Here is a 25,993-nt window from a genome sequence, read left to right on the forward strand (position 1 = left end):
ATATATATATATATATATATCATCCAAAAAACAAAGCTCTACCAGTTGCTATTGAATTGATAAGGTTATCAAGTGCGCAGTGATTAAATCACTCAGTTGCTAACCAAAAGTTGGCCATTTGGACCTACTAGCTGTTCCACAGGAGAAAGATGTGGCAGTCTACTTCTCTAAAGATATGCAACCTGGGAAACCCTATGGGGCAGTTCCCCTCTGTCCTATAGGGTCTTACCATGAGTCAGGATCAGTTCAATGGCAACAGGTTTGGATTTTTGTTTTATCTTTTCAGAAGCAGATCACAATACTTTCCTCAGGGCACCACTGGGTTGGTTCCAACAGCCAACCTTTCAGTTAGTAGTAAAGCACTTAACCAATTGAACCTTCAGGACCTCCAGCTGTCATTTATAGCCTCTTATTATATCAGATATTTTTAAGGTAAGTATTAGTAATTTAAATTTATAATAACTATCTACTAATTAGTAAAGCTCTCCTATTTTATATGTTAGAGCTACCCATAAGACTACATTTGGTAAGTTTGCAGAAAATTAAATCTGGGAGGCCAATGAAGAGAAAATGACTGGCACCCTCCTGTGAGAGTTAGGAAGTCGGCTGTAGCCAGCTACCCCTCTGCCTGGGAACTGTGGGGTCTGAACCTGACTTGGACTCCTAACTTTTGGGGCAGATTTAGAAGTATTATTTGCAGAAATAACTTTTCTACCAGTGGACAAAAAATGATAACATTATGGTCCGAAGAAATAGTATGATTAGACTACTCCTGCCCTTGGACAGAGAAACTTACCCAGGGGTCCAGGAAGAGTATAAAGCATTTCTTTAAATGCTAGTGTATGCATATTTTCCTAGTACAAGGATTTAATGCTTTCATCAGAATCTCCAAGAGTTCCAGGACCCTAAAAAGCTCAAGAAATACTCTTTTAGCAAGGTCAAGGATCTGTTAAAGGTGAATTCTCTAGCGACCTTAATAAAAATCCCCATTTAAAAATTGTGTGTCTGTGTTTTGGTAAGTCACATTTTGCATTTATCACACAGTGAATGAATAAATCAGTTTAGACATTTTGGAAGTCATTAATTTAATTAAGTGGTTATTCCTAAAAATTCTCAGAGTTTTCTTTTTCAGTTTTCAACATGGAGCTGTTGAGCTCTGTGCTGGGCAGTTATTTTCACTCAGGCATATATAACATGTCGATTTTTGATATTATAAGTGTTATTGAGTGTATAAACTCATTACTCTTAGACTTTATTACTAGTTTATATTAACTAAAAGTCTGGCAACCAGGATATAAGTTACATAAAACATAAACCATATAGTTAAAATGTATTTTAAGATAAGGCAACTAAATTCTTACCACTTAGATTCTTGTCACTACTTTGCATTCTGCATATAAACTTTGCTCTCGTTTTGGAAGTTATTTTGGAGGGCACAGTTTCCCTCTATAGATAGCAGGTCCATCCTGTATGTGAGCTGGGCTTTTCCTAGAACACTCAAGGCAAAGAGGCAATAAAAATGAAGCCTGTTTTTATTGGTTGAAGAGGTAGAAAAGGAATCAGGAAGGAGCATGTTGTGCTATGTTATACTTGCTCTCCATTTTTAACTGGACTGTCTCTTCACAGCAGTAAGGAAATCACTCACCACTTTTCCAGCTTCTTACACAGATGCATTTATGAGAAAAAGGTGAATGGCCTTGGAACCTGTTATGTGTCCTCTGGGTTTTATTATCCATTGTTCTTGACTTAGGTAAATTGCTTTGCAAATCTTTAATTTATTATAACATACAGGCTTCCTTCCCAGTAGTACTGGAGTGCATGCCTTGGAAATCTCATGAAATTTATTTTTTTAAGCACATTATCTATGCATTGGTTTTCTATAACATCTTTACCCACAAATATAAATTACATTTTAGGGGGGAAATGATGAAAGGTGTATGTTTAGAGAGCTTTGTAACAAAAAGTATATCATTGCTTGAGGCATTCTATGTAAGGAGTTTTGAAAGTCTTAACTTCAATAAATAATATATTTTGTGGCTAAAATTCTAATCCCTGTGGGGCCGACTCGACGGCACATGCCAACAACAACAACAACAACACGTATCACAACCATTCTCCCATGTATACTTTCTGGGTCTGGATAAGCAGCAACCCCTCTGTTAATCTCTGCTTACTGTTTGTTTGTTTTCTTTCTTGCAGAGACTCTCCTTGATGACTTCCTCCTCACGTACACTGTCTTCATGACAACTGATGACTTGTGCCAGGCGCTGTTGAGGCAATATCCTTCATTAACTTTGGGACGCTGTGTCATCTTTCTCTCAAACAGATGTCTCACATTAGGAATTAACTGCCTGCCTTAATTTACTCAACCCCATGCTACTGTGTGGACATGTTAAATATTAATGTCATGATGTCAGAGGTAAAAAATGAAATGAGACAGAATAGACCAGGGGTACTGGTAACAGAGAGCCGCTGTTTACGCATTATAAATTGTGGGTAGATTTGATGGTTTATATTATGTTTTCTTCGAATCATGATTGCTTTGAAATCTGGTGGTAAATTTGGCCTACAGGGTAAATACCAGAGTCAAGAAGTGGAATGGGTTGGCAATATTTCACAATTAGTGAATTTAGAAGGGAATCAATCAGTTAGTGTCACATAACTTGCATATGTGATCTCATGTTTCTGGGCAGGTGTCCTAGAGGAGACAAGCCTTTCCCCAATTGGGAGATCCAAACCACACCCTGGAATCAACTGTCAGCTTTTCAGAGCTATGTCACTACATGCTCTCTTAATGGATGTGATTGAAAGGTTAATGACCAGTTTAGGAAGCTATTTATAGTTTTGTTCACTAGCTAGAAGACATGTAGCATAGAAATATTGAAAGGCCAAAAACCAAAGCGAAGTAAATTTACTGAAAGTCTCCAAATGGGCTACTTGTCCCACAATGTTTCAAAAAGATGCTTCAAAAGCATATAAATAAGCTGTTAAGTTTAATGTTTTTATTAAACCAAATTAAAAATTCCACTATAGTCCCCATGGGAGTTCTGGTGGTATAGTGCCTAAGGCATTTGACTGTTAACCAGAGGCTGGCTGTTCAAACCCACCAGCCACTTCTCAGAAGGAAGATTGGGCAATCTACTTTAGTAGAGATACCACCTCAGAAACCCTAGGAGGGGTCGTTATGAGTGAAATCGACTTGATGACAGTGAGTTTGGTTTTATTTTTTATAGCCCACATGAAAATTTTCAGGAAAATGGATTTTAGGAGGAGCAGGAGGAGGGTTATATGCCAGAATTTTATTAAGCTCTAATGATAATGGCCTTATTAATATTCTTTTCTTATTAAATAATTTATAGAACTTTCCTGCTTAAAAGAATATTTTAGGACTCCATAAAGGATACAGTTGAAGTAAAATCTGTTAATAAATGTGTAAACTAGAAATAGTGATTAGTTTTTGTCCTTTACTGCATCCTATAAGTAAAAAGAAAGAGCTCTGGTAGAGCTGTGGTTATAGCATTGGGCTGCTAACCAAAAGATTGATGGTTCCAACCCACCAGCCACTCTGCAGAAGAAAGATGAGACAGCCTGCTTCTGTAAAGATTTGCAGCCTTGGAAACCCTATGAGGGTCATATTGAGGCAGAACTGATGGAAGTAGGTTTGGTTTTTATAAATAAACAGAGCTACTGATATTTTGAAACTTTTTAGAACAGGTCTATGAACCTGATCTTGAAATATGAGCTAATTTAGAAAATTTTAATACTGTGTATAGATTTATTCCAGTTTCCAAGTGGAATATTGCTAAGAAGTTTAGCATTATGTGTTAGGTTTTGACTTCTTCCTTCTTGAACAGTATTTTGGAAAACTGTCTGTGAGCTAATTTCATCAACTTAAAGCTAACATTTTTCCAAAAGAGTTGCCATCCATTAATTAATTAATATAAAGTGTGTTTTGCAGCAAATTAAACAAACAAACAAACAAAAACCTGTTGCCTTTGAGTCAATTCCAACTCACGGTTACCCTATAGGACAGAGTAGAACTGCCCTATTGGGTTTCTAAGGCTGTAATCTTTATGGAACCCATATCTTTATGGACTGCCATGTCTTTCTCCTGTGGAGCAGGCTGATGGGTTTCAATCACAGATTTTTCCACTCACAGCCAAGTGCTTAACCACTGTGCTACCAGGGCTCCTTTACAGCATACTGAATGCTTTCCAATTATTGTTTTTAACTATGATCCTAACATTTTATTTGTGGTGGATCCATAATCTGTTAATATATATCAGTGAATTATTTAATACCTCATGGGATATCACTGAAGGATCTCTTAAACTTTACTTGAATATAAATATGTTTTGAGTCTTTGACCAAAATTGTTACATAAAAATTTAGGTTCTTGGCAGCTTTTTACTGATTATCCAACCCATGAAATTTGAAACATTTTAAGCCAGGATTCTTCCTATAATATTATTTATGTGTATTTGTAGACTCTGCCTTTTCATGAATGAATGTAAACCACAAACAAAAAATGGTATCCATATTAAATCTGAGATTTTTATGCACATCTTAGTAAATATGTCATTCATGTTCCACTACTACCAGCTTCTAAGGAGTGATCAAAATTATTTTCTTTCCTTACCATTTCTGAACATTATTGATAGGTTTAAGCTATTTCTTCTGGGTTTGGATGTCTTAGATATCGTAAAAAAAAAAAAAAAAAAAACCAAACTCTCTGCTATCGAGTCGGATCTGACTCTACAGCGACCCCTCCTTGGGTTTCTGAGGCAGAGTAGCTTGCCCAGTCTTCCTTCTGAGGGGTGGCTAGTGGGTTTGAACTACCAGCCTTCTGGTTAGCAGTCAAATGCCTTACCTTTCTGCTTTTATCATCATCAAAGAGCATTATTTAAACTCATACAGCCTTAGACTAGCTAATGTTCGTTCACTGCATTAGACTGAAATTATGACTTTTACGTAATGTCTTACCACTACCCCCTCCACACACACGCGCACCTTAATTTATATATCAGTATGATCTGAACTGTTGCTTTCAAGTCAATTCTAACTCATAGCAACCCATTCTTTTGTACAGGGTAAAACTGCCCCATAGGGTTTCCAAGGCTGTAGATCTTTATAGAAGCAGACTGCCACATCTTTCTCCCATAGAGCAGCTGGGGGGTTTGAACTGCCAACCTGCCAGTTAGCAGCCAAGCTCTTAACCACTGTGCCACCAGGGCTACTCTCAATATAATCTAGCATGGATAAATTACATATACATATATACATATACATATACATATACATATATACATATACATATATATAATGTGTATACCCTGATATAGTAAACCAGAATAATAAAAATGCAAATTTAATCAGTAAGTATTTTTAAAAACCATCTTGAGAGGAGAGCAAGATTAAGCAAAATAACAACACAAGGATGAATAACCTAGTCATAAAATAAGCAAAGGACTTGAGTAGGCATTTCAACAAAGACATTCAAATGGCCACCAAACATGTGAAAAGATGCTTAGTGACATTAGCCTTTAGAGAGATGTGCATGAAAACTGCAGTGGGATACCATTATACTCCCGCTAGGATGACTGAGATTGAAGAAAGGAAAAAAAATGTTGGCAAGGATGGGGAAATTAGAATCCTTATCCTTTGCTGGTGGGAATACAAAATGATAAACAGTGTGGCAGTTCCTTAAAAAAAAAAACTAATAATAGAACTACCATATGACTCAGCAGTTCCGCTCCTAGGTGTATATCCAAAGTGTGAAAGCAGAACCTCAAAAAGACACTTGTATACCATTGTTCACTGCAATGTTATTCAAAATAGCCAAAATGTGGAAACAACCTGAATGCCCATCAAAAGATGGATGGATAAGCAAAATGAACTATATACAAACAATGGATTATTAGTCAGCCAGCAAGAGATTTCTTGATACATGCAACAGAATGGATGGAGCTTAAGACATGCTGAGGGAGATATTTTAATCAAAAGGATAAATATTGTATGATCTCATTTATATAAAAAGACAAGGAAAGGCAAATATATAGAGACCAAAGTTTATTAGTTGTTACCAGGGGCAGGAGGAAGGAGGGAAAAGGGGTTAATAGTGATAGAAAAATTACATTAAGGGTAGGGTTGTACAGCCAATTATTGTTTTTACTTTGAATAAGTTATACCTGTAAAGCTGAATTGGTAAAAGTTGTGTGAGAGATACATTTACAAAAGTAACTCTTGAGGTTACTTAAGTACAGACACCTCATGGGAATTGGTTCCTTGGTTTGGAGGCTTAGGGTCATGGTTAATGGACCTTAATAACAAATTTAGTTCATTGTGTAGTGCCTGGTTCATTGCATAGTGCTTGAGGTATTAAAAGCTTGCAAGCAACTATCCCACACACAACAGTTGGTCTCTACTCACCTGGAACAAGAGACAAGGAGAATCAGAATAGGAATTGAATATGGAATATGTGGCTAATTGCCTCCATGAACAATTGCCTCCTTTGCTATGATACCAGAAGAAATGGAGGGTGCCTGGCTAGCATTATTGAACATTTTGATCAAAGATTCCATAGAAGAATCCTGATCAAAAGGGGGGGAATGTAGCACAGAAGTTTAAATTCTCATGAAGGTTGGGCAATCTACTTCCACAGTGATACTGCCTTGGCAACCCAAGGAGGCTATGAGTCAGGGCCAACTCGACGGCACACAACAACAACAACTAGTCTTTCTGATGCCATGGAGGGTAGATAAATCCCTGCAACTATTGCCCTGGGAGTCTTTAAACCTTAAACCAAAAATATCCCCTGAAGTCCTCTTAAAACCGAACAATAGTTTATCAAGCAAAAAAAAAAAAAAAAGAGTATGCTTTGAGCATTATGCTCCTTTAAGAACCATCTAGATGAGACCACATTGATAACAGCAACTTGAAATATTAGACTGGAGCTTTAGGGGGCAGTGAATTTATGTTAATGAGGGAGGAGCAACTCAGAAAAGGAGGGTGAGAATAGTTGCACGGCTCAGAAGAGTGTAATCAGTGTCACTAAATTGTATAAGTAATAACTATTGAATTGGTGTATGTTTTGCTGTGTATATTCTCAACAGCAACAAAATAAATAAGATTTAGAGAAAAGATTAATTGAATAAGCAGTAGTAACTATGAATAGAGAAGAGTAGTTGAGATTCAGTCCCTGACATTGCTTTATCATGCTGATCCATAGTTGTAGAGCTCGGTGAAAATGCAGCATCGATGAAATGCTCATATCTTTGCCTACATATGCTTACCTACCAGCAACAACAACAACAAAAAAGTTGTTACTATTTCTCATTTCCTAGATGTTTTTTCTTTATATTAATGAAATCAGTATAGTCACAGGAAAAGAAGAAAAGACCATTTTGCAAAGTGGAAATAATGTACGACAAGCCTTTATATTTTGCCCTTCAAGCGAAAAACTAGAAGAAATAGACAAATGCAATGCACCGCTGTCGAGTTGTATCCGACTCATAGTGACCCCTCCTTGGGTTTCCAAGGCGGTATCACTACGGAAGTAGATTGCCCAGCCTTCCTTCTGAGGAGTGGCTGGTGGGTTTGAACCGCCAGTCAGTTTAACAAATTCTTTGTGTGGTTGTCTGATTTTATTTTATAGGTAAAATGGCTTTAATTTATTTCCACAGGATGGAGAGTGACAGAATTATCTTTTTAAAATATTCGAAAAGCCCAACGTAGAATTTATTCCTATTTTGCAATTATATATTAACGTTTTTAAAAATTCATAATCCTGTCCATCAACCCCAAAACCTACCTAATATCCTGTGCTTGGTATCATCACATTTCCTATTCCTAGTTAAATTTTCAGTGTGTCCAAGCTAGTCAGAAATAATTTTGAGGACAAAACGATGAGTCAGATTAGAAAATGCCAAGCTTCTGTCTCATTCTTAGGGATTTAATCATTTTGCCCCTGAGGTGGTTGTTTTTATATAATTTTAGTAACATAATTTACAGATGGTCATTGTATATAGATTGTTGTTGTTGTTGTTATGTGCCGTCGAGTCGGCCCGACTCATAGCGACCCCTCCTTGGGTTTCCGAGGCAGTATTACTACGGAAGTAGGATTACCCAACCTTCCTTCCGAGGAGTGGCTGGTGGGTTTGAACCGCCAGCCGTCTGGTTAGCAGGCAAGTGTCTTAGCCACTATGCTACCAGAGCTCCCGTATACAGATTAGGAAATATAAATAAGTACAATAAAAATAATTCACACACTCTGAAATCCCATTATGTTGAAAAGCCACTATCAACTTGTAAGTATATTGTCTTCCATGTAATAAAATTCTTCATAGAAATATGCATTGCTGCTGGAAATGGATCATTTTAAACAAATGCTTTTTTACTCAAAACTATATGGTAAGTGCTCTATTTTTATGGCTACAAGATAGTCCATTAAATGGATATGTGATAATTTAAGGAACCCTTCAGAAGCTCTGGTGGCATAGTGCCTAATGCATTTGACTGCTAACCAGAAGGTTGGCAGTTCAAACCCACCAGTCACTCTGAGGAAGGAAGATTGGGTATTCTCCTTCCGTAGTGATACCGCCTAGGAGACCCAAGGAAGGGTTGTTATGAGTCAGATCTGACTCGACGGCAGTGCATTGTTTTTTTGTTTCCTTGTTGGTGGTGCGGTGGTTAAAGCATTCACCTGCCGACCAAAAGATCAGCAGTTCCAACCCATCAGGTGCTCCACGGGAGAAAAATGTGGCAATTTGTTTCCATAAGGATTTATAGCCTTGGAAACCCTGTAGATTCTACTCTGTCCTATGGGGTCGATATGAGTTAGAATTGATTTGATGGTACTGTGTTTGAATTGTTATGTTGGTAATAATTTAGTAACTGTCCTTAATTGTGGAAGCATTTAGCTTAATTTCTGGTTTGTTTGGTTTCTTTCTTTCTTTCTTTTTTATTTTAATATAAATGAAAACTACCAGTCCTTTTTATCTGTCTTTGCACACTTCCCAATTCTTCTCAAATAAATTCTGAGCAGTGGGCATTTGAATCATATCACAAATTGTGTTCCTTACTTATCTGTGCTCATGTGAGATTTCTGTAGAGATAACTGCTTTTATGGAACATGAATTGCACAGGATCAAGGACTGTGTGGCCCAGTTCTGATCTAAATTTCATTGAAGTGTACTATTCACCTATGTCGTAGGGCCAGATCTCTTGACACACCCTTGAGATTAATGGGTTATCTGATTTTTACTCCCTTTTACTCTTTGCTGCCTGTGGAGCTGTGTCAGCAGTTGCCAATGTGATGTCTCACAGTTATGTGCATGACCTGCCGTTGTACATACTTAAATCATTTTCCTTGGTCTACTTTTGTTCTTTCCCTTGCATGCCTTTGCTCTTCTCACACATACTGTTTTCTTTCTGTGTGCTTAGACGCTTATAGATTCTTTGAAAATATGTTTTAGCATATTTTTGTGAAAACAATAAATGGATCACTTCAATTTTTTATTTTCAACAATGTAATATTATTCCTTAACCATTTTTACTTATTCTGCTAAAAAGTATCAAGGCAAAGAAGAAAACGCAGATGTTCCTTGTAGGAAACGTAAAGTCTTACACCTTGTTTCCCAGTGGATTGCCCTGTACAAAGACTGGTTACATGAAGATGAACATTCAAAGATGTTTTTAAAGGTAATATAAGACTTCTGATATTCTTTGATGCCACATGACTCATTGTATTTTCAGTTTTGCATTTCAAAAATCTCATTTGTAGGTAACAATCATTCAGTGTTTTTTGTAATAGTCAAGATATGATTCAAGAAAATATATATAAATTCATTTTAACCTCTGAGTCCTGATATTCCCTACATAGATAGAAACTTAATTTTTTACTTTTAAATTATTAACTTCTCTCTTCGTTCTTCATTCTAATTGTCCTAATGTGGTATGTATCTGACTTTTAAATTATTATGAAAAAATAAGGTAGAAGACATATCTTAAACATTATTTTTATGTTGTTGAGAAAATATACACAGTAGAACGTGTATCAATTCAACAACTTCTGCTTGTGCAATTCAATGACTTTGAAGTTGTTGTTGAAGTTACCACCCTCTTTTTCTGAATTATTCCTCCTCCATCAACATAAACTCACTGTCTGGACTTTCCTGTCTAGTCGTGTGAGCTGCTGTTGTCAGTCTGATCCCATGCAGGTAATTCTTAAAGGAGCACCATGCCCAAAGCAAACAGTCCCTACTAATCAAGCTAAACTATTGCTTGGTTTTAAGAAGACTTCAGGGGAAGTTTTTGGTTTAAGGTTTAAAGATTATCTCAGGGCAATAATCTTGGGGATTCATCTAGCCTCCATGGGTCCAGAAAATGTGGATTCTATGAGCATTTGAAATTCTGTTCTGTGTTTTCTCTCTTTTGATAAAGCATTCTTCTATAGAATCTGTGATTGAAATGTTAAGTGATGGTAGCTGGACACTATCCAGTTCTTCTGGTCTCATGACAAAGGAGGCAGTTATTCATGGAGGCAATTAGCCACACATTCCATGGTTAGAAGGCAAATTTTATATTAGCTAATTTAAGATTATTTATTTTATGGAAGTCATGGAAATTTTGATTGCACATGAAATAATTAAGGAAGGTAAATCAAAACATACTATCAAACTTGATACTAATTAATATAGAGAAATTACTAAGAGTTTGCCCTACTGGCTGCCACTGAGTTAATGCCAACTCATGGTGACCCTGTATGTATCAGAGTGGGTTCAGTAGGGTTTTCGGTGGCTGAGATTTTGGAAATAGATTGCCAGGCTTTTCTTTTGAGGTGCCTTTGGGTAGACTTAAACCTGCAGCCTTTCATTTAGCTGATAAACACATCAACAGTTTGTCCCAGGGACTCCAGTTTGAACTAACCAGTGCCATATGTGCAGTATTTGAATGGAACATTGTTTATTATTTCAAAACTATATGGAGAATATATGCCTTATGAGACATTTTCAGACCATAGTATATTTTGAGAATTTTAAACAGTATCTTGTGAAATAGTAACCTAGAGTTACATTCACAGATTAGAAAAACTGATTTATTTGTCTAATTATTAATAAGCTGCAATATCTTTTCAGCACAGGTGATTCTGTGAAGATGATAGTACATAGGTGGATTCCTTTGACCAGTGAAGCCATATTAGGGGGTACAGGTTAATATGGAGAAGTAACAGAATGGAATTCAAAAAAGGAAAGTTGTTTTGGAATAGGCAACCACCCAAATTGATTCTGTCTTTCATGAAGGAACCCATTTTGAATTAAACATTCAGTTGTCATTTAGATACCCTATTAAAAATTGATATAACCAACTTTTGGACTAAACTCCTTGTTATTTTTCAAACAAACCAGTTATTTTTTTTTTTTCCTTCCCAAATGATGATATGGGTATTTGTGGGTGTGGGGGCAGGTGGCATAGACAAGGGCATTTCAAATAGCCAGTTAGGAGAGAGCCTGGCAGTTGAGTGAGGAACAAGGAGATGTAATGCCACTCAGGATTTCATTGGTACTTGGTTTAACCTCTTATATTGACCTGGATTCTATCTTTTCTACGGGCATGGTAGCCATTGTACGAGTCTGAATCCTTAAAAAATGGACAATTTCATTTCAACTGCCATTTGTGTTTTTTCCCCCAGACCATATACAGGAATGTACTAGATGATGTGTATGAATATCCAGTACTTGAAAAAGAATTGAAAGAGTTTCAAAAGATACTTGGAATGCACCGTCGTCAGTAAGTATTTTCTTGCTACAGTTATTGAAAGAAAGCAGCAGCAAATGTGATAGAATTTGGGGATATCTTATATATAATACTGATTTAGGACACTTTGACTCTGGGATTTATCTTGATTCCTTAGCTTTGATAGTAGTAAATAGTGTGTTTTGTTTTTATATTTCAAAATGAGTGAATACTAAATCAAGCTTATTGACTTATTTATTTATTTTACACGATTTGATTAGAAATAAACTGGGCCATAACAAGTTGGGTGCATGAAAACAAGTTTTTAATAAGCTATTATTTAATTTTAAAAGTCTAAGTATTTAACCTGTGGTTTTTAGATTCACTGCTATCTCTGTGGAATCGGAAGTGTAACTTGTATTTTAACAAACATCGGACATTTCAGCCACTTTTATGTTCACAATTCAGTGACATAATAAAGTTCACCTTGTTGTATAGCTAGTGCCACATCTGTTTCCAAAATTTTTTGTGACTATTAATAGAAACTCATTGCCTCTTAAGCAATAGCTTCCTTTTTCTCATCCTACCAGCCTATCCCACCTCATTGGGATGAGTTTTTTGCCGGACCCTGAATTCTGTTCCGTTGATCTGTATGTCTGGCATTATACCAATACCAGACTGTTTTGGTTACTATAGCTTTATATGATGTTTTGAAATTGGGAAATACCATTCTTTTTCAAGATTGCATTGGGTATTCAGAGCTTTCTTTCCCCTATTCTGTGTGAATTTCATGACTGGCTTTTCCATTTCTGCAAAGAAAGTAGGTGGATTTTTTATGGGGGTTGCATTTAATTTATAGATCACTTGGCTAGAATTGACATTTTAACATTAAGTCTTCCAATCCACAAACATGGAATGTTTTTCCATTTAGTTAGATCTTCTTTAAATTCCTTTAGCAGTGTTTTATACTTTTCAGTGTGTACAAGTCTTTTACCATGGTTAAATTTATTCGTAGGTATTTTATTCTTTTAGATTCTATTGTAAATGCAATTGTTTTCTTAATTTCCCTTTCAGATTGCTCACTTCAGACAACTCATTTTTGCATATTGACCTTGTAATCCTGCAACTTTGCTAAATTCATTTATTAGTCTAATAGCCTTTTTGTGGATTCTTTGTGATTTCTCTACATAGGATCATGTCATTTGTAAATAGGGTAGTTTTACCTCATCCTTCCTGCTTTTGATACCCTGTATTTCTTTCTCTTGCCTAATTGCTCTAGCTAGGACTTTTAGTACAATACAGAGTAACAGTGGTGAGACCAGGCTTCCTTGTTTTGTTCCTGATCTTAAGTAGAAGGTTCTTTATGTATATGTGTGTGTGTGTGCTATTGTATTTTTGGTTAAAATATGCACAGCAAGACATACTCTCATTCAATAATTTTCACACATAATGTTCAGTGCCATTGGTTACATTCTTCACCTTGTGTCAACATTCTCATTGTTTCTGTTCTAGTTGCTTCACTTCCATTAACTTAATCTGACTGCCCCCCAAACTTGTCATGTGTACTTAGAGTGTGATGGTTGTCCATTTGGCCTCATAAAGTAGATAATTTTTTAAAAGTGCACAATACTCAAGGGTGACATTCTTTATTTTTAAGCTAACCTGCTATTTAATTAAAAGATGGCTTCAGGGGATAATTTCACTTCAAGGAAGGGGAAAGCTTTTGGTCTTTCTCCTTGAGTATGATGTTAGCTCTTAATTTTTCATTAATGCCCTTTATAAGGAATTTCCCTTCTATTCCTAGTCTGTTGACTATTTTTATCATGAAAGGGTGTTAAATTTTGTCAAATGCCTTTACTGCATTGATTGAGTTGATCATGTGGTTCTTTTCCTTTGTTCTGTTAATGTGATGTATTACATTGATTTTTATGGATATTGATCCACCCTTACATTCCTGAGATAAATCGCACTTGATTATGGCATATAGTCCTTTTTATGTGGCATTGGGTTAAGTTTGGTAGTACTTTGCATCTATACTTCTTAGGGATTTTGGTCTGTGGTTGTCTTTTCTTGTGGTGTCTTTGTCGGACTTTGATATCAGAATGATAATAGCCTCATAGAATTAGTTAGGACATGTTCCTTTCTCCTGTCTTTTGGAAGAGTATAAGAAGGATTGGCATCACTTCTTCTATAAATATTTGGTGGAATTCCCCAATGAAGCCATCTCGTCCAAAGCTTCCTTTTATATATCTTTTTTAACAAGTTTTAGACATAAGTCCTTAGTTGATGGCAGCCAACAACAACAGTGAGTCATGGAGTATTTTAGAAGTTCAATTTTATGGGTTCCCTGAGATTTCTTTATCAATTTGGAAAGATTAAACAAAGCCATTTAACCTGCCTGGCATATAGAAATGAAGAAAAATGAAAACTCAAAAGAAGCAACTGGTCTAAAGAACTAATGGCCCACATGAACAATAGCCTACTCTAACCTGTTACCAAAACTAGATGATGCCTGGCTACTACTACCAATCACTCTGACCAAGACCACAATAGAAGGTCCTGGTTAGAATGGGCAAAAAAAAAAAAAAAAAAAAAAAAACAAAAAAAAAAAAAATAACAGACTTACTGGTCTGGAGACTCGAGGAACCCCAGAGAGTATTGTCCTGGAGAAACCTTCTAACTTGAAACTGAAGATACTTCCAGAGGCCACCTTCCAGCCAAATAACAGACAGGACTATAAGGCAAACAACATAAAAAATGCTGCCTAGAACCAAAGATGAGAAGACAGGAAGAGAAAGGGAAAGCAGACAAATGGAAAGGAGGAAGCCAGGAAGGAAAAAGAGGGAGTGCTGACACATTGTAGGGATTGCAACCTATGCCACAGAACAATTTGTGTATGAACTATTGATTGGGAAAACTGATTTGCTGTGTAAACTTTCACCTAAAGCACAATAAAGTGTTTTGGGGAAAAAAGAAAGAAAGCTATTTACTCAATACCTGTTGACATGTCCAAGTATCCCCTAGGGATCTATCATTAATCTTTTAAATTGACAATATCTGACTCATGATTTTACCACTCTCTCTCCCTATTAATTAATTTCAGTCAGTGAAAACATAAGTCACTATTCAGTTTTCGGATATACTGCAAAATTAATCTGAAGGGAAAATTGTTCTGTGATTTGTAATATAATTTGTATTTAGTAAACATGAAATGTATCTCATCGTGAACTCTTTCTATTAAGATTGATGCAGTCACAAATGTCCTTCTCATAGAAAACATTGACTGAGGCCCTTCAGATTATTGATTTGATTTGAGACTTAAAGCTGGACTTAATTTTCATAAAGGGACACCCTATTACCAGTGTAATGTGTATGGGGATTCACTTTAGGGAGCAAACAAATCATTTGTAAGCTTTGTCCTCAATCTTCAAAATCATACATTTAGAAATTCCAATGAGAGGGGCACATTAGGGCAGTGCAGTATAATTGAATACTATAATTTCTGGTGTTTTTATCCCCAAAGTCTATACTATAATAAATGTCCATGGTCCAAGTCTAATATGAAAATATGAACAAATAAATAAACCAAAGGAGGAAGACAATCTTCACATCAAAATAATTCCTCACATGGAAGTTGCTGTATGTTATAAAATAGTCTTATTTTATATTTGGGAATTTCAATTAATGATTTAATGCATTTGAATACATTAATGTAATGTACTAATTGGCTCAATACATTCCATTAAAAAAGTACATTAAAAATAGGAAATAATAGATTAAAATATGGAAATTATATTCAGGCATGACTCTTGCCTCTTTGGTCTAAGATTATAAAATAACTTTAGTTTCTAGAATAAGATTTATGCCCCAGTGCTGAGCTCATCACATTTTTTCTCGTTGCAATTGAGGAAAGTATTTCTTTCTGAGAACAACATGGACACCATTCACTTGACATTTCATCTAACAGTGTGAGAAATCAGCCTGCTGGTTCCTTCATGAGCTGATTTGGCTTTCAGAAGGCTCTTGACAGAGTCTATATAGGGTCTGAGATACAGACCTACAGAATGTTCCCACTTCCATAACACAGAGAAACATCCTAGAGAAGATGCACCTTGACTGACTAGCTGTGTCCATGGCAATATTTTACCTCAAATCCTATCAGGATGTATGAAAACTTTCTATGGACCAAATAAATCTACTTCTTCCTTCAATGTGCAGCTTCATTTTCTGTGGGTAGGACCTTCCCTGTTGAATAGATAGCTTATTTTCTTCCTGCTTCATTTTGAATTGAGAGCCCATTGTCAAGTGTGTTGCACATAGTGAAAATAATGAATCCTGCATTTTGTCTTTTTTTGAGGAGCAAAAACCTCTGCCCAGTGACTAAAAATTAGGCTTCTTTGACTAGGGGCGGGGCACACCAAAACACTGTGTTAATCCGGGTTTGGGATGAAGACTGACTGACCTGTCCTTTTCTTTTCAGCACTGTAGATGAATATTCACCACAAAGGAAGGTAAGTCAGATCCCTGTATACTACCTGAAGGGGAGTGATGCAGTTCAGAAACCTTGCTGGACCTCACTAGGCATGTCTTCATGGTAAAATGAGTACTGCCTGTCGCTGAGTGAGGGCAGACGCAGGTGCCGGGCCTGCAGCTCGCTTGCACCTTCCTGCTTCACTTCAGCTGCCCCGTGCTCGTACAGATCTGATTTCAACCACGCACCCTTGACAGTATGACATTCTGCACATTTCCTGTTGAATTTTGGACTCACAACTGCCTTGATATCCCCAGAGTGATATAAATTTGAATTTTAAAACATTTATGCCAAAAAAAAATCAGGCAAAATCTTGACTCCAAGAATAGGGAAATGTAAGGAAAAGGTCTGCACTTTTTAACAAGACAGGAAGAGATGGTAGCAAGCCTGAATTAATGTTCCCTGCTCAACTTGATGAGGGAGGAATACAAAATGAGATATCAGCCACAAGTTTTGTAGAAGCTGATACATCAAGTGAATAATCACAGTAATATACCTGTTCCTCTTAACAAAGTCCTGGAACTACAGCAGAAATGTGAAAGGATCTCAAAGTTGGTTTCATGAAAAATGTGGAACGCAGAAAATCAGATTGTGATAACTAACTTGAAGGTTGATGTTGGGGTGGGGAAATGATGTCTTTTTCCAGAGAAGAACCTGTGGAAGTTTGTAGTAGCCAGAGCTGGAAAATCATGAAAGTATTCTCCAACATGTTGCCGGGAATAATCATAAGGGCTTTTTGCCTGCTACTGACTGTGACCAAGGCGTGCCATACTGACCAGGATCTCCACCCCCATGTGCATTAATTGAGGCAACTCCCAGTTTATATCGCCAAGATTGGATGGGTGGATTTCTTATTTTAAAACATTGGCTAGCTCTCTTGGAACATGTTATAAACAGCTGTGGGTTTTCCAAAGGGCAGGAATACATTCATTCATTGTTCTCTTTCCCCTCTTCTTACAGAATAAAGCCCTTTTCCACCAATTCAGTCTTAAGGAGAATTGGCTACAGCACAGAGGAACTGTGACTGAAACAGATGAAAGTGAGTATGATTTTAAACAAGGGTTTGTGGTAGGTGGAGTAGCAGTTAAGAATCATCGTTCTCCAATGCTAATATGTAAACCTATCTTTAAGCTGCTCTCATACCCCTCTGACAAGCACATTAGTATCAAATATGATGATTTTTCCTTTCTTGCTTTGAATGTTGCAGTTTTCTTAGATCCTATTATACCGTCATCAGGAAAGAGCAATCACTAGAAAAAGACATCATGCTTGGTAAAGTGAAGGGTCATCCAAAGTGAGGGAAACCATACATGGATGGATTCATATGGTGGCTGTAACAGTGGGCTCAAATGTACCAAAGGTTGTGAGGATGGCACAGGCCAGGCGGTGTTTCATTCTGATATACACAAGGTTGCCGTGAGTTGGAGCTGACTTGATAGCAGCTAACAACAACAAAGATCCAAGGGTGCTTTTAATTTGGGAAGTTAGGAAAGGAGACTGCAGAGAGCCTCCCTGCATTTGGGGGCAAAGGTGCAATAAGGACTGAAGACTCAACCTTGCCCACCTAAGATGACTTCTCCCTGTGACTGACTAGGAACGTTTCCAAAGCAAATGTGCATGATTTGGGCTGAGTCAATCCCTAAAATTCAGAGAAGAAAATCTGGGAAAGAATAATACGAGGAAGGATGTGCAGTAGAAATTCCTCCAAAGCAAGGTTGTGCCCCACAGCCAATATATCCTCACTCAGTGCTCATTAGTATAAAAGGCTCATGACCCCCCTGTGGAGGGCTGCTCATTCAATAGAAGGGGAAGCACCTTTTTAGCACTCTGAAGATGCTGACGTGCTTTTCTACGTTAACATTTTATAATGAAACAAGAAATGTAGCAATGGTTTCCTCCTGTTCTGGTAAAGGTTGAGTCAAGTGGAGAACCAGGAAACACAACAAATTAAAATGTTCCCACTATTGTGACTTTGAAACTTTCTCTTTTAACTTGTCTTTCTCCCTGCGCTGAACTTCTAAATGTGAACATTTAATATGTTTCTCAATTTCTTGAACATTTAAAAGAGGATACCTCTTCTGTTATATAGTGTTGGTATATAATGCCGAGGATAGCCAGAGCTCTGGGTATCACACAAAGTTTCGTCTATTGAATACCAAACACAATGATCAAACCTCCTAATTCCTTCATTGCTGACCTTCCTTGCCCATTTGTCTTATAATTTAATTATATAGTTTTCCAAGCTGAGCTTCCAAAAGATTGTTTTCACAGCCCCAGGCCTCTTTTTATTCACTTTATTAAGCAAGTTTATCTCACCTTTAACAGTTATACACTGTGTCTTTGCCTTGCTCAGTAATTCCATTTTCTATGGAAGGGAAAAGCCCTTTTGTCTCTTACAACTCTGTTAACAAAATATAAAACTACTATTTATTAAATGCTGTTGTTTTAGTGATATATCCAACCAAACCAAACGATACTGTCAGTGCCTCATGGTGACATGTTTACTTTGAGTTTCTAGATGTGTCAACTCATAATTTGGCTCTTGCTTCATTTACATTTCTATGAAAATATTCCTGGATTTACTTGTGTGGTGCCATTTAAATTGCATATAAAATTTCTCCAGGTGTTACACTCTCTTTATTTATTTATTATTATTATTTGCAATATAGAAAACAAGAATTTCTATGTATATTATTGTCCTTCTTAAAGTTTTCAGGGATTTCCTTTTACTTGGATTCACAGTCAACACCTATGGAAGCAGCAGTCAAGAAATCAGACATTGTAATGCACTGGGCAAATATACTGCAGAAAACCTGTTTAAAGTGTTACAGAGCAAAGATGTCACTTTGAAGACTAAGGCACTCCTAACCTAAGCCATGGTATTTTCATTCACCTCATATGCATGTGAAAGCTGGACAATGAATAAGGAAGACTGAAGAAAAGTTGATGCCTTTTGAATTGTGGTGGCAAGGATACTGAAAATTCCACAGACAGCTAGAAGAATGAACAAATCTGTCCTGGAAGAAGTATAGCTGGAATGTTCCTTGGGAGCAAGAATGGCCAGACTTAATCTCACCTACTTTAGTTGTGTTGTCAGAAGGGACCAGTCTCTGGAGAAAGATGTCATACTTGGTAAAGTAGAGGGTCAGCAAAAAAGGGGAAGACCCTCAATGAGATGGACTGACACAGTGGCTGCAGCAAAGGGCTCAAGCATGGCGAGGATTGTGCGGCTGGTGCAGAGCCGGGCAGTGTTTCATTCTGCTGTGTTAGATAGGGTCACTATGAGTTGGAGCCGACTCCACAGCACGTAACAGCAACAACATTGTCCTTCTACTAGACTAAAGAAGTTAGTGTTATAAATTCAGAGTATCTGATGTAAGAAGCAAATAATATGTCAGTCATCTCCATTGCTATTAAAAATAGCTTCTGCTATTCAAATCCTGAGAGAAAATTTCTCAGGACCTGTTCACCCTGACAGTGATTATGTCCTAGTAATAATTATTATCACAACAGATAATGAAAAGGAAATTAAAAAGACTAGCAATGCGACTTTCATTTGGAAACTACACTCACCACCACCTTCATCAGGGGAGTCATTCTTAAGCAATTGAGAAGGCTATACACAAAAACCAATGCAGGCAAAAGATTTTTAGATAAGCTTTATGAGAATTCTAATCGTGAATGTGGTGTACAGGATCTGGTCGGTCACTGTTCATAAATCTTGTGTGTAAAATAAAAATTTGTGAGTTAGACATCTTTATAGGCTGCTTTTAGGTTCTCAAAAGTACATGCATGTACCACACATTCCACTGTATAATGGTCACACTGTCTCCAACATGAACACATAACTTGCCTAATGTGGGTCTCTCCTGATATAGAAAGCTTAAGGACTGCATACTTGCTATTGAGCTCTACAACTTCTCTGTCCTCTGTGTGTTTAAGCATACATTTATATGCATATACCCTCAGGCACTGACATGCATACATAAATATGTAAACCTAGCTGACCACCTTTCATTTTAAAAAGAATGGCTAGGTAGCTGCCTTGATTTGGAATGTCTATGTGTATCTCAGGACAACGTTTTCTGTTGACTAACAAACAATTTTTTTGACTTGTACAGTTTTTTGCCATGTGTACATAACTGAACACTCCTATGTCAGTGTGAAGGCAAAAGTTTCCACGACAGCTCAGGAGATCCTGAAAATAGTGGCAGAAAAGATCCAGCATGCGGAAGAGGACCTGGCTCTGGTGGCTGCCACATTCTCTGGGGGTAAATTATATCCTGTCATTGAATATTAATCTTTCACTGGATTGTCTTTGGAAGGAGGAGGTTGACATTTTTGCAGAGTAAACGTGCAGCTCATCCTTTCTGGGTCTGCAGCTGGCTGACCACAGTAACAATAAGAAGCAGCCTACTAGAGGTGTTTCCATGACAACATTTGGGTACTGCTGGATACTGAATTTCCTCCCCAAGAACTGAATGGAGAGGCACACCAGTGTTTTGAAATACATTATAAAGCTTTTCATATTCTGTACTCTAGATAAGCCTCCTATTTTCATATTTAAATTAACTTGAGAAATTGCTAAAAGATTAAATTACTTGAGGACAAAAAAAAAAAAACACCTGAACTAGTCATATTGCCAGCTGACAATTTAATAGTTAAAGACTTCCTTTTGAGAAGAATGAAAACTACAATAAGCCAAAAGCTCACAGGCAGTGTTCCTTCAGGTGGATGCAAGAAGTGAGGCCTGGATACAGTGAGGCCTGGATACAGCTTTTCCTTCTACTAGGCTTTATTTTTCCTCAGAGAATAGTTTATTGTCTGTTTTGAATAAGATTGCACAGATTACAAGCTGACATTATTGATCTATGTGACCTGACCAGACCCTTTCCTTTTCACCAGAGCCTGTCAGATCTCAATGTTGGTTGGCCTCTTTTTTGGCTTACGATCTTTATTTAATATCTCATTAACCCTGAGAAAAATACAAAGAAAATGTCTTAGCATCAGTAGTTGAAAAATAGGAGTACTGTGTGAACTAATCAACCCAGAGATAGAGCAGGTGGGGGAGGGGACAAATAAATGGTTCACATTTACCCTTTGTTCTAATTGGGGGAGGGGGCGGGGATGGGCAGATGTCAGAATACTTGGATATAGAAGTATTTTGTGACAGAATATTGTTTCTGTTGCTTTGTTACTCAGAGGCCTGTAAGATAGTCCTACAAACCAGTTGATTACATATGGAAGCAGATAAGCCCTTCTCCCTGAGTTTAATAAATGAGAGTCCCCTCCCTTTCTCCTGCTCACCATCCCCACAGCACCCTTGTTGTGCAGGCTTTACAAATTTTCTCTAGAAAAAAGAGGTAAAATTTGAGAAACATAAACTAAATAACTTTAATCAGGAAATAGTTGAATATTTAATTTTAAATTTCAGATATTTCAAATAGATATATGATAAATATATTTTAAGTGTTTAAAAACATTAAATGATTTTGAATAGTATTAAGCCTCATCAAAACCAGTATTTGCCCTTCAAATGGTATCACTACAGAAGGTAATCATTGGAACCCCATTCAGATAGAATGAGCTGGGGAAGGAAAGCCCCTGAGCAAACTTTGTAGCACAACTAAGACTCATCTCCCTCTGGAGCTGATTCCAGTCAGTTCAGGCCACACATGAATTTGTCAATTACTAGGTGGCTCTTTTACTACCTAATATCTATTTGAGGCTCTGAGATACTGTTTCCACATTCTTAGTAAATTAGATTCATCAGGGTGAACAATGGCATTCTAATATGTATAGACCCAGTGCTAACCATCTTATAAATATTAGCTTATCTCTTGAATTACCCCACAGATTTGAAAATGTGCCATCCTTTTCCACCCATACTATTCTTTGCCTTTTAAGAACCTTCTGCCTGAATCTTATTATCCTTCAAACAGTAATGTTTGAAGGGTGGGTGGTGGGGGGAGTGTACTGCCTATTATAGCATTCCTTGCGCTAGTTACATACTTTTCAATAAATAATGTTTTAATGCTACTGGAAAATGAAATGACAATGAGATTTACTGCTATTTTCTAATTGTCAAAGTGTAAAGATGTGCAGGTTTTGTTCCTGTTTCTAACAGCAACTGTTACAGCTTTCAGCAAGTTTCTAACTAGTTTGTATCCAGAGTAGGTCTGTATATATAACAGTAACCTATACACTCATTCACAGATTCAAATTCTATCACCTTTAATATTTTAAAATATAGAGATAAACTGGAAAATTAAAGAAAAAAAAATGTTTCTTGGCAAATAGAGAAATTTCTGCCAAAAAGCCATGGCATTTTCCTCTGTAGCAGGTGTGGATGGCCTCTGGTAGGTTCAGATTTGAGAGCTGCAGGGAGTTGGAGCTAAACAAAGAGGGAGGAAATGGAAGTGCTTTAGAGCCCAGCATACACATCAACAGCCTGACTGTAGCACTATTGATCTTTATAATGCCGGGCCATAAAGAATACATTAGATTACCATTTGTGTACTCTGTTTTTAGCAAGAAAGATGTCCGTCAGAAATGTTCAAAATAAAATTTGGCATTTGAACTGATTGAGTTATCTGGAAAAGGACTATTGCATTCTCCAATCATGCTGAGTAACTAAAGGGCTGCCTTAGGTGAAGCTGATTATGTCACAGAAATAATCTTTAATATTAGTTTAGTCCATTCCCATATTCATTCTGTATGATGAGGGCATTTTTCTATGAAGAAAACTATTATGTTATAAGAGGCTTCCAAACATGGCAGAAAAATGATCAAAAGCTTGGAACAATTTGTAGTAGATGAGAAATACATGAAAAATACTCAACTTTACTAGTATAATCAAGATTTACAAAAGAAGCCGAGAATCCACTTTTAATGTTGTAAAAATGTAGGTAATGCAAATTTGCCAGTTAAATATTTTTTCAGGTGTACAATTCAGTGACACTAATTACATGAAGCATGTTGTGCGACTCTCTCCAGTATTTATTGCCAAACCTGCCATCACCATGAACAGAAGCTTGGTGCTTCGTAAACACTAATCTCCTCTGTCCCTCTCCTCCCACCCCTTGTAACCGCTGTTCAACTCTCATCTCTACTCAGTTGCCTTTGAGAATCTAGTTTTGGTTTTACCAAATTAGCCAACTTACCAAAACTAATAATGAACAGTGTTGGTCAGTTTACCACTTTTATTCCTATTTATAGGAAAAAATAGGTTTCCTAAAAATAAAACTTTGAAAACAATTTGGCAGTTTGTAACAAAACATTTAGAAATTTTCATCCCCTTTGGGTGTATAATTCCACTGCTGGGAACTTCTCTTAAGGAAATCATCTGTAAGTAGCAAAGATAATTAGCAAGGATTTTCCCTTCAGCAATACGTATTATTGCTGCTGTAGCAATAGATGCCATTTATCAAGCTCCTGTTATGTGCCAGGCCCTGTGCTCATACTCAACATATATCATGCCATTTAATTTATATGACCAAAACTATTGGAAGCCATTAAATGTTCAACAATGCAGGAAGATTAAGTCATGATACAATTGACTATTTTGCAACTAATTAAACATGACAAATAAAAACTTTAGTAAGTAGGTAAGTGCTTATAATAAAATCATAAACTATATATGGAATAACTGCAAGTACATACAAATGCAGATATATATATATATCCATTATAATTATTTATACACATGTATAAGAATTATAAATACTGTATATATATATATAGACAGACATACACTCATACACACACACACCTTCCATTCATAGATTTCTTTATATGTAGATTTATAGATAGATAGATTTATTTATATAGAGATCAGAAGAGATACATACCCAAATGTCATTGATATCACCATCATATGATTATCTTAGAATTATGGGATTATGAGTGAAATTTATTCCTTCCTTAAACTGTTGTTCTGCTTGCTATGTTGCTGTTGCTGTTGCTGTTGTGTGCCGTCAAGTCGGCCCCAACTTATAGCGACCCCTCCTTGGGTTTCCGAGGCAGTATCGCTATGGAAGTAGATTGCCCAACCTTCCTTCTGAGGAGTGGCTGGTGGGTTTGAACCGCCAGTCTTCTGGTTAGCAGTGAAGTGCCTTAGGCATTATGCTACCTATTTGCTATAGAATGACTAAATACTATGACAGCATAAGAAATTTCTACTTTATGGGTGCTGAGCAGTGAAGTCGGTGATCCCACTGGTGACATGGTTTACAATGTGCAGAACCCAATTAAATCTACTTTAAATCCCTTTTACTTTTAAATATATTTCTTTGGCAAACTTCACTCTTGATGGATACCATCTGAGCCTACCGCTCTTCTCATTTTCCTAATTACGTTCTCTCTTTTCTTTCTTCATAAAGAAAAGCACGAACTTCATCCAAATGACTTGGCCATCTCCAAATCTCTTGAGGCATCTGGTCGGATATATGTCTACCGGAAAGACCTGGCTGACACTTTGGTAAGGACGTTTCCTCCTTTTACTTGAAACTCACATACAACAATGTCACACCCAAAACCCGGACCAAGGATTCACTTACCTAATAATTCCACCTTTCCAAATCAAATAAAGGTCCAACTTGAGGAATTCTAAACCTCTATTAAGTTAAACCCTGCTTATTTCTGACCTCCTGAAACAAGGGATTTGAGACAAGTGAATCTTTCTCCCATGGAATCTTAATTCCATCTCTTCTTTCTTAATGGTTGTTTGGAGATTAGGCTGAGAAGTGTACCCTGGGTAGATTTCGAGGAAAGAGACTGTGTCCTTTATTTTAGTACATTTGGTGTACTTTGAATGCTCTAGTCCCTTGAAGAAAGGGTGGACTGTGGTATCACCCCTGTATAAAATGGGTCATAACAATAGACCATCCAATATCCCTGAAGGGTAAGAGTTTGGAGAAGTGTAGAACCTACAATGTAAGCTATTTTCCATTCTTAATTTAGGAATATATAAGCCTAAATGAATGACTTTTGTTGTTGTTGTTCCTGAAGACCTGTCTTGTGATTGCTTTCTGGATGGAAGGGTTAGGCCTCAGATACATCACCCATTAAAATGCCAGCTCTGAGAGACTGTGATTTTCCCATCTAGACTTCTGGACCTAGGCTTCCTTCATGGATTTGTCATTGATTGGAGCCAATTTTCCTATCTGGCTGGTGATTAAGGGATCCATATACTACATGCTGTTATTGTTGTTTGCCGTCGAGTCAGACCCAACTCATAGCGACCCCTCCTTGGGTTTCCGAGGCGGTATCACTATGGAAGTAGATTACCCACCTTCGTTCTGAGGAGTGGCTGGTGGGTTTGAACCACCTGCCTTCTGGTTAGCAGTCAGGTGCCTTAGGCACTATGCTACCAGAGCTCCTTCATATACTACATAGGTTTAAAAAAACCTGCTTGTAATAAAAACACTTTATGTAAAATTACCTGCGGGTTATTAAACCACCATAATAATATTAATCACTGTCATTTTTCATACTTAAATGCAGGACATGTATATGCTGAGTAATTTACACACAGTATCCTATTTAACACTGGCAGGAACCCCATGAGGTGCAAAGAGACTGAATAATTTATTCTAGTTTCATGTTAGCCAGAATATGAAGGGCTAGAGCTGGGATTTAAATCTGGTTATTTAAATCTCTGTAGCTCTTGTTCATTCTTTTTATTGTGACATGATGAGGCAGGAAGGGAGGCGGAACAGCTTTTCTTAC

At 37.0% G+C, this 25,993-nt stretch overlaps 1 protein-coding gene across 1 annotated transcript in view; it reads left to right on the forward strand.

Annotated features, from left to right (window-relative positions):
* RAPGEF5 (Rap guanine nucleotide exchange factor 5) overlaps positions 1 to 25,993 on the forward strand; it is a 379,123-nt gene that overhangs the window by 316,938 nt on the left and 36,192 nt on the right. Inside the window, exons 12-18 of the mRNA XM_042781600.1 lie at positions 2,200 to 2,278; positions 9,555 to 9,699; positions 11,690 to 11,787; positions 16,214 to 16,244; positions 17,225 to 17,303; positions 20,386 to 20,535; positions 24,646 to 24,743. Of these exons, the coding sequence (XP_042637534.1) occupies positions 2,200 to 2,278; positions 9,555 to 9,699; positions 11,690 to 11,787; positions 16,214 to 16,244; positions 17,225 to 17,303; positions 20,386 to 20,535; positions 24,646 to 24,743 (680 nt within the window). The remainder of the gene's footprint in view (positions 1 to 2,199; positions 2,279 to 9,554; positions 9,700 to 11,689; positions 11,788 to 16,213; positions 16,245 to 17,224; positions 17,304 to 20,385; positions 20,536 to 24,645; positions 24,744 to 25,993) is intronic.

Source organism: Orycteropus afer, unplaced genomic scaffold (assembly GCF_000298275.1).
Source record: "Orycteropus afer afer isolate SDZICR_OR568_19922 unplaced genomic scaffold, OryAfe1.0 scaffold00008, whole genome shotgun sequence".
NCBI lineage: Eukaryota > Metazoa > Chordata > Mammalia > Tubulidentata > Orycteropodidae > Orycteropus > Orycteropus afer.